This window comes from Musca autumnalis, unplaced genomic scaffold (assembly GCF_047663935.1).
Source record: "Musca autumnalis isolate F117 unplaced genomic scaffold, ASM4766393v1 scaffold_2, whole genome shotgun sequence".
NCBI classification, from domain to species: domain Eukaryota; kingdom Metazoa; phylum Arthropoda; class Insecta; order Diptera; family Muscidae; genus Musca; species Musca autumnalis.
Window position 1 is genome coordinate 240059239 of NW_027411755.1, and position 10828 is coordinate 240070066.

General features: G+C 27.7%; 1 protein-coding gene across 3 annotated transcripts in view; it reads right to left on the reverse strand.

Moving 5' to 3' along the window:
• Positions 1-221: 221 nt before the first annotated feature.
• Positions 222-10828, reverse strand: part of LOC141395387 (calmodulin-lysine N-methyltransferase) — a 96666-nt gene continuing 86059 nt past the window's right edge. For all 3 annotated transcript variants that reach the window (XM_073971118.1, XM_073971120.1, XM_073971119.1), the window contains exon 2: positions 222-7139. In XM_073971118.1, the coding sequence (XP_073827219.1) occupies positions 5538-6818 (1281 nt within the window). In that variant the 5' untranslated portion in view covers positions 6819-7139 and the 3' untranslated portion in view covers positions 222-5537. The remainder of the gene's footprint in view (positions 7140-10828) is intronic.

Consider the following 10828-nt stretch of genomic DNA (forward strand, 5'->3'; position numbering starts at 1 on the left):
GAAATGAAAAGGCGCGGTATTCCAAAAAGTCAAGCGAAAACAGAGAGGATTGAATATCCTTTCTTAGTTCGGTCTATGGAACAAATGTTCTGTAATGGGCCAGCTAAGTAAGTAAGTAAGAACGCAGCATGAAACTATTTCCAAAGTGAATTAATTTTGTTTTATTAAACTTACCTTCCAACTTTATATCAACAAATATATTAAAAGAAATCTCATTCCTCTTTTTGGTTGTACGCATCATTATCATTTTATTTAATTGTTGAGTTTTCTTTTGAGTAAATTGTACATAGGTATGTCATCATTAGAATAATTGTAATGTAGTATTCCTTTTCTTTATATCATTAAGTGGTTTATAGCTATTTATTGACTATATATGTAAGAGTTTGTTTGTTTGTCCGCTGTAGGTATTTATGTATGTATGTCTCTTAAGTTGTTATGGCATTTTTGTGTCTCTTTTAATTTAGTTTATTTCGTTTAGTTATCTATCGTCTTCTTGTTTATTTATTTGTTTATTTAGCTTTCATCTAATTGAGTTGATTTGTGGTTTTAATAAGATATTGATTGATTGTTTGGTTCAAATAGTTGTTCTTTAGTTTAGTTTTTATTTTTAGTGGTTTGTTTGTTGTTTGTTTTTTATTATTAATTGAATTATCATCATTATCATCATCATTGAATATAACTCAAAAATAATAATAAATTTGTTTTAGTCTTTTCTTATTATCATCGTACATTTTCTAAGTTTTGTTTGTTTGGTTTTCTTTAGTAGATATTTGTTTATTTACATTTCTAGAATGCTTAGGAATAGAGAGAGTATTACAACAAAAACAAGAGTAAAAAGGGATACTTAAAAACAAAAAGTAATAATAATAATAATAAAATTTATTTGGAAAAAATGTCTTAATAAACAGGAATCTAAAGCTGGTACGCATTTTGTGGTATCTTTGTTTTTCTTTGGTAATTATGCAGGAATGGATGGATGGGAGCACAACAGAAAACTAAAAGGGGTATTGCGTTCTTGTCTGCCGCTAAAGATATAAACACAATTTAAGGCAAAGGATTGAGAGAGATATTATGTTCATTCAATGTCTCACTTACAATGTCTTATTAAGGTAATCGCAGATATAAACTTAGCCCTGAGTTGAATAAAATTATTCAGATTCGTGTCAGAACCGAAATCTGAAGGCCATTTAGAAACATTTTAAATTTGATTAAATATTTTTGTAATAAAAACCTTTTTCGACAAATTTTGTTTGCGTGCCATTATATTTGCATAGTTAGCATAAACATAAAGGTGTATGTATTTTATAATTTATCAGGTAGGTGATGAAAACCGAATCGACTCGATTTGCAGAATCGAAATGGTATATATTCGGGATGTAGTTGTTGTTGTAACAGTGTTTTATTATTATGTTTGTATGTTCGTTCTCCTGTTCAATCTGGATCTGGGTCTATCTCCAGTTACAGGAAAGTGCCTGCTTCGATGGGATGTAACCACAGATCCACTGGAGTCAGATGAGTGGGCTTAGCGGGGCAGTTGAATAGGTGCTTAGTATCGTGTGGGCCCATGCCGCATAGTGGGCAGATGTCTTGCACGGTGCGATCGATTTCCGCCCAATAGGAATTTAAGCGACTGCAATATCCTGAGCGTAATTGAGCCAAAACTACTCTGGTTTGTCGTGGCAGCTGACGCTCTTCAGCTGCGATAGATGGGGGATGTGCTCCGATGACTCCATTCACACAATAATTGCTTATGGTCTTACAACTGTGTCCGTGTGAATGCTGTTCAAACCTGCCTGATATGCCCGTTGATCTAGAGGTTCTCTCCTATATTGTTAGACCGTCGTCTCTAGAGCATGAATATCCTTCTTGATATGCCTGGGTGTATCGGTGGCCAGCAGATGGTGATTGGGATGGCTCTCACCGTAACAACCAAGCAAGTACTGCAACGATAGCATCTCATTATGTTGTCGTACTGAAAGAATCTTTGCTTCCTCATGTAGATTGTCCACTGTATATTTGAGGAGGCACCCTGTTGCTGTTCACAGGGCGGCGTTCTGACAAATTTGAATCTTATCCCACTGCGTGTCACATAAATTCGGGGACCAAACTGGCGCCGCATAGCTTACCACAGACCGACCTATCGCTTTATACGTGGTCAACAAGGTTTCTTTATCTGCACCCCAAGTGCTGCCGGCTAGAGACTTGAGGTCCTTGTTTCTACATTTCAGTTTATCGCAGATAGCTGTGGCATGCGCGGACGACGTGAAAGTGGTGACGAATGTGACCCCTAGAATTTTGGGGCAGTTTGTGGTCGGAATTGTGTTACCATCGACCCTGATATTCAATCTCTTCTATACTGCGCCGTCCATGTGGTGAACAGAGTGGCCGTCGATTAAGTGGCGGATATCTACATATTCCTCGCCTGGAAAAAGGTGGTAAGATCGGTTAAATAGGAGTTCAGTCTATCACAGATGTCATCAGGGTAGGTACCTGACGCCAGGATCGTACAATCATCTGCATACGTTACGATCTCAATGCAGTCTGGAGGGGGCGGAATACAGGAAAGGTAGAGGTTAAACAGTTCCGGAGATATCACCCCTCCTTGGGGAACTCCCTGTTTCACTCTACGGTGTTTGGACTTTATTTCCTGAATTCCACGTACGACTGGCGTCCACACATGTAGTTGACTATCCAAAGTTTCAAGCTTGGCCGGAGGGTTGTATGCTCGAAGTTTTCGAACAGCGTGGAGTGCTTGACAGTATCAAAGGCTTTTGATAAGTCAAGCGTCGCCATCACTGTTCTATCACACGACCGCTCCTGGTTGAATCCTCGACAAATATGTGTGGAGATGGCGTGCAGCGCTGTTGTCGTGCTGTGCTGCTTACGGAATCCATGCTGATGATCGGCAACTTGATAGCTATTTCTAATGCTGGGGAGCACCAAGGCCTCAAGGGTCTTCGCTACAGGTGACAAAAGCGAAATCGGCCTGTACGATTCACTTTTGCTGGCATTTTGCCGGGCTTCCGTAGTGGAACCACCCTGCCCATTTTCCAGACTTCGGGAACAATAAGGGTGGCTAGCGACAAGTTGAGAACTTTAGTGAGATACTCCACTCCCGGCTCATCCAGCTGTTTCAACATTACCATGGAAAATCCGTCAGGATTTAGCGTTCCTGATGGCATTCGCAACATCATCCATTGTAAACTGTGGTGGTTCATCCTCGGCAGGAAGAGATCTAATGTGACGTAACACTCTTCTCTTCGCCCTGTCACTCTTGGGGTGCTCGACAAGCTGTCGATTAAAGTAACTTGCACACCTCTTCGGGTCAGTCAACGTAACGTCGCCAAACGTGAATGAGGTCCTGTCATCCCCCCTTCCGGGGTTCGAGAGTGACTTAACCGTTATCCACAATTTGCTTATACCAGCTCCAATGTTGCAACTCCTCAGATTATTTAACCACTTGTTCCGCTTATGTTTGGCGACCACCCTGTTAACTTCCAGTGTCAGCTCCCTGACTCTGGGGTGGTTGGGGTTGGTTCACCACGCTCATTTGCTAATCCCGTCGCCTCTGCTGGGAAAATTGGTCTTACTTTGGGTATTCGACCAGCAGGTATATGGCGAGCGGCTGCAGCATTGATGATGTCTCGGAACGTCCTTTCCGCTACCCGAACATCAGAAGGATTGGACAATTCTCTGAAGCGGTGATTGTCAATCCGCTTTCCTATAATTGACGAATGTGTGGCGTTCAGAGGTGATGAAATCGGGTGGTCTGCTGATGGAGATAATTATGGGGAGATGATCTGATCCAAGGGACGGGTTGCCAGGTGACGTCATTTGTCAGACCAGTTGACACCAGTTGTCTGGCGAACTGTGACACGCTCCTCTAATTCTGGTAGGGGCGTCCTTATTGACCGAGCAAAACGTAGAGCTATCAATCTGTTCAGCCAGCGCTATACCTCTCTGGTCGTTTCCGAGGGCCAAATGCCACATCTCAAGATGCGCATTAAAATCCCTCAGGACCAGACGATTATGACCTTCCAAAAGCGGGTCAGGCTTATAATCTGAGATACAGCTTATTCTCGGCGGGATGTATACGTTCAGCAACTCTATCTCAGCAGTTCCACACCTGACTGCTACCCCCATAGATTCCATGTACGGGTCATTAGAGGCAGGCTCAAGCGAGATAGGTCTGTATTGAACAGACTGGTGCAAAAGGAAAGCTAATCCCCCACCTCCACATCTGGTGCGATCCTTCCTTATTAAGTTGTAACCATCACAACGTACTGAGCTGTGGTCGTTCAGCATGGTTTCCTGCACCGCCGCGACCTTGATCTTCTTCCGATTCATAAAGTCCACTATTTCATCGATCTTACCTCGGAGCCCATTGTATTTAAATTGCAAAAATGATGCATTTTCTGGGATTGGAACAACAACGGCTGGTTGCGCGTGCGGCTGCTGTTGGGGGGACTGCGGGGGAGTTTCGTAATCTGACGACGAAGGAGTTTCGTAATCTGACGACGACGACTCACTGGGGGCTGTGTTCTCGCAGCATGCAGCAACATAGTCCCTATCGTAGTCCCTCGCGTGGGCAAGTCCAGAGCAACCCCTTAAATGCACCCACTCCTGACATCTATTGCATCTCACCGAAGTTTGGATATGGGTGAAGATGCGGATGTGACAAATATATTGGACCTGGGTTTTCCTCCTAGGTGGCAGCCGCTGGCCGGAACGCTCATGTTGTGTGGTCCCGGGTCAATCCGGTACAGAGAACCCGCTGCCGTGGGATTCGGGGTGTAGTTGATGTTATATACAGTTTTGCTTCGCAAACGCCCCTTATTTGAATAATATTTTTAAAATCTACTTTCAATTTCAATAAAATATTCGCAAGAACTCAAAATAACTATTTCGATTTATGGGAAAACGGGTCGAATCGATTTCCAATCACATACCTGTATATTTTATAATTTATGTACATATTATATTTTAAATTTTATATTCTATATTTGATAGCCAACCTTTCATTTGAAAAAAAATTTTGCAAATTTTCAAAAAAATGCAAGTCAACATGTTGAAGCTCGATTTTCACCGTAGACGTAAGGTCTAGTGGACTTTTTTGCACAGAACAATTCCAAGAATTCGAAACGCGATGAGCCCCTTAAGATTTTTTCCTCCGCACTATTCGCCCTACCCTAATATACATATGTATAAGTAACCCCTAACTGTAGTTAGTTACAGTCCCATCCATATTCCCAGCATAACACCATTGAAAAAAATAATAATAATTATAAAAATATCTATGCAACTAATTTTGGTAATTTTAAGGTAATACATGGTGGTCGAGATGATGCCGCATCATCCTCAGCATAATTGAAAAAAATATCTAAGTGTGGAATTAATATAAAATGGAATTGTTGAAGTTATCTCAAAAAAACTTGCGTTTGTGGTTTTTCAAATTGTGTGGTGGTAGTGGTTTTTCCAAATCGCCGTTGGGGAATAAAAATCGGGGGAAAACTAATCTAAGTGATTGGTTAAAGTACCTAATGATCTTCTTCGTTATCATCTATGGGCACTTCCATGGGTACTGCCACAAGATTTCCACCAGCCCCATTACCATTACATTCCACGGGAGGTTTACGTAGACGCAGCAACACCGGATAATGTAGATCTGCATCATACAACGTGGAATTCATCAACTCCAAATGACGTTTCCAAATCGTCTCATTGTAACGTTGAGTTATGGATACCATAAAACCATATTTGACAGCTTCTTCAATAAACAAAGACATGGTTTTGCCACGACGTGGAGCCATTACCAAGGCCTCACCTTGCGGAGAGAGGTAATACCAAATGGTATCTACCAAGGCGGAACGGGCCTCATCAAAGAACAGGCAATCGGCCGAGAGTATGACATCAAATTTCCCCGCCTCCGTGGGAGAACGACTGGCCTTATCTTCCCATTTGAGTACTGAACATTTCGTGTAACAGGACATTTCATTGAGGCATACGGTCTTCTTGACATTTTCCACCGAAACCTCATTGCCATCAGTCAGGTGGACAGCATAGGGTTTGGCATATTTGGATAGCATCAAACCCGAGAGACAAGTGAAACCACCACCCAATTCTAAAATCCATTTGCCATTGTACGATTGCAAATCGCAGAGGACAAAGGCAGTCAAGGCTTCCTCCGAAGGCCAAACACAAATATTGCCCGTGTTATTGAAACCCATTAAATCCGTAGCAGTCAAGTGGCGATCCATATGATGGATATTAACGGTATACTCTTGTTGCGTAGAGCTGCTCCTTGTATCCAATATCACCTTGTATTTGTACCAATTTTCTGCCTTACCCAAATAATTTAAGGTACTGTGATCTTCAAAGCTATCCTGCCTGAGGAGATCAAATGACTTGAAACGCCTCACAGAGGCCGTCTGCTCTGCTGCACATTCTTCACCTGAGGATGACACCGTTTCTTCGGAATCTTTGCGCAACACCTTGGCCAAGATCTTCCAACGTTTGCGGGCAGTGTTTTGTATGACTGGTGTGGCTGGTGGCGTTAGAGGTAATACGGCTTTAATATCATCACATTTCACCATTAGCGGTTGTAATTTTGGACTAGAACTGGAATTCATAATTATTGTACTACTTGTGTTATCTACCTTTTTTTCTTCTTTTGTTTGGTGTTGCGTTGTCAGCGACGGTGGTGGCGGTGAAGGTGTTGGTGATGGAATCAGGGGTTCTTTGGTTTGGTTGTAAATTTGTTTCGTATGACCATTTTCTTTAATTGAATTTAGGGTATTATCAATGTCATAATCCCACATTATTGATATGGATGATAGTTGGTGGTTGTTGTTGTTGTGGCTGCTGCTGCGGCTGTTGCTTTGTACTACTGTCTACCGCCACACTAGAATTTGTACTGTGATGTTGACATTATTTTTTCTAAGGGTTGGTTCTGGATATTTGTTGGGTTTTATTTTATTTTGATTTGTTTTTTATTTTTGATATGACGTTTGTAGAGTGTAGATAGTGTGAAACCCGGGTCCTATAATCCATGCATAGCATCAACGGTGTTTAGTGGGGGTATAGTAGTAGGAGACTGGAAAATATTGGAGTTATAGGGATAAAAAGATATTTGTACCAACCTGTAAAGAAACAGAAATTAGGGGTTTTGATTAATTAATTGTTATAAATAAAGTGTTAAAAATATAAAATATAAAATATAAAATATGAAATATAAAATATAAAATATAAAATATAAAATATAAAATATAAAATATAAAATATAAAATATAAAATATAAAATATAAAATATAAAATATAAAATATAAAATATAAAATATAAAATATAAAATATAAAATATAAAATATAAAATATAAAATATAAAATATAAAATATAAAATATAAAATATAAAATATAAAATATAAAATATAAAATATAAATATAAAATATAAAATATAAAATATAAAATATAAAATATAAAATATAAAATATAAAATATAAAATATAAAATATAAAATATAAAATATAAAATATAAAATATAAAATATAAAATATAAAATATAAAATATAAAATATAAAATATAAAATATAAAATATAAAATATAAAATATAAAATATAAAATATAAAATATAAAATATAAAATATAAAATATAAAATATAAAATATAAAATATAAAATATAAAATATAAAATATAAAATATAAAATATAAAATATAAAATATAAAATATAAAATATAAAATATAAAATATAAAATATAAAATATAAAATATAAAATATAAAATATAAAATATAAAATATAAAATATAAAATATAAAATATAAAATATAAAATATAAAATATAAAAATATAAAATATAAAATATAAAATATAAAATATAAAATATAAAATATAAAATATAAAATATAAAATATAAAATATAAAATATAAAATATAAAATATAAAATATAAAATATAAAATATAAAATATAAAATATAAAATATAAAATATAAAATATAAAATATAAAATATAAAATATAAAATATAAAATATAAAATATAAAATATAAAATATAAAATATAAAATATAAAATATAAAATATAAAATATAAAATATAAAATATAAAATATAAAATATAAAATATAAAATATAAAATATAAAATATAAAATATAAAATATAAAATATAAAATATAAAATATAAAATATAAAATATAAATATAAAATATAAAATATAAAATATAAAATATAAAATATAAAATATAAAATATAAAATATAAAATATAAAATATAAAATATAAAATATAAAATATAAAATATAAAATATAAAATATAAAATATAAAATATAAAATATAAAATATAAAATATAAAATATAAAATATAAAATATAAAATATAAAATATAAAATATAAAAATATAAAATATAAAATATAAAATATAAAATATAAAATATAAAATATAAAATATAAAATATAAAATATAAAATATAAAATATAAAATATAAAATATAAAATATAAAATATAAAATATAAAATATAAAATATAAAATATAAAATATAAAATATAAAATATAAAATATAAAATATAAAATATAAAATATAAAATATAAAATATAAAATATAAAATATAAAATATAAAATATAAAATATAAAATATAAAATATAAAATATAAAATATAAAATATAAAATATAAAATATAAAATATAAAATATAAAATATAAAATATAAAATATAAAATATAAAATATAAAATATAAAATATAAAATATAAATATAAAATATAAAATATAAAATATAAAATATAAAATATAAAATATAAAATATAAAATATAAAATATAAAATATAAAATATAAAATATAAAATATAAAATATAAAATATAAAATATAAAATATAAAATATAAAATATAAAATATAAAATATAAAATATAAAATATAAAATATAAAATATAAAATATAAAATATAAAATATAAAATATAAAATATAAAATATAAAATATAAAATATAAAATATAAAATATAAAATATAAAATATAAAATATAAAATATAAAATATAAAATATAAAATATAAAATATAAATATAAAATATAAAATATAAAATATAAAATATAAAATATAAAATATAAAATATAAAATATAAAATATAAAATATAAAATATAAAATATAAAATATAAAATATAAAATATAAAATATAAAATATAAAATATAAAATATAAAATATAAAATATAAAATATAAAATATAAAATATAAAATATAAAATATAAAATATAAAATATAAAATATAAAATATAAAATATAAAATATAAAATATAAAATATAAAATATAAAATATAAAATATAAAATATAAAATATAAAATATAAAATATAAAATATAAAATATAAAATATAAAATATAAAATATAAAATATAAAATATAAAATATAAAATATAAAATATAAAATATAAAATATAAAATATAAAATATAAAATATAAAATATAAAATATAAAATATAAAATATAAAATATAAAATATAAAATATAAAATATAAAATATAAAATATAAAATATAAAATATAAAATATAAAATATAAAATATAAAATATAAAATATAAAATATAAAATATAAAATATAAAATATAAAATATAAAATATAAAATATAAAATATAAAATATAAAATATAAAATATAAAATATAAAATATAAAATATAAAATATAAAATATAAAATATAAAATATAAAATATAAAATATAAAATATAAAATATAAAATATAAAATATAAAATATAAAATATAAAATATAAAATATAAAATATAAAATATAAAATATAAAATATAAAATATAAAATATAAAATATAAAATATAAAATATAAAATATAAAATATAAAATATAAAATATAAAATATAAAATATAAAATATAAAATATAAAATATAAAATATAAAATATAAAATATAAAATATAAAATATAAAATATAAAATATAAAATATAAAATATAAAATATAAAATATAAAATATAAAATATAAAATATAAAATATAAAATATAAAATATAAAATATAAAATATAAAATATAAAATATAAAATATAAAATATAAAATATAAAATATAAAATATAAAATATATAAAATATAAAATATAAAATATAAAATATAAAATATAAAATATAAAATATAAAATATAAAATATATAAAATATAAAATATAAAATATAAAATATAAAATATAAAATATAAAATATAAAATATAAAATATAAAATATAAAATATAAAATATAAAATATAAAAATATAAAATATAAAATATAAAATATAAAATATAAAATATAAAATATAAAATATAAAATATAAAATATAAAATATAAAATATAAAATATAAAATATAAAATATAAAATATAAAATATAAAATATAAAATATAAAATATAAAATATAAAATATAAAATATAAAATATAAAATATAAAATATAAAATATAAAATATATAAAATATAAAATATAAAATATAAAATATAAAATATAAAATATAAAATATAAAATATAAAATATAAAATATAAAATATAAAATATAAAATATAAAATATAAAATATAAAATATAAAATATAAAATATAAAATATAAAATATAAAATATAAAATATAAAATATAAAATATAAAATATAAAATATAAAATATAAAATATAAAATATAAAATATAAAATATAAAATATAAAATATAAAATATAAAATATAAAATATAAAATATAAAATATAAAATATAAAATATAAAATATAAAATATAAAATATAAAATATAAAATATAAAATATAAAATATAAAATATAAAATATAAAATATAAAATATAAAATATAAAATATAAAATATAAAATATAAAATAT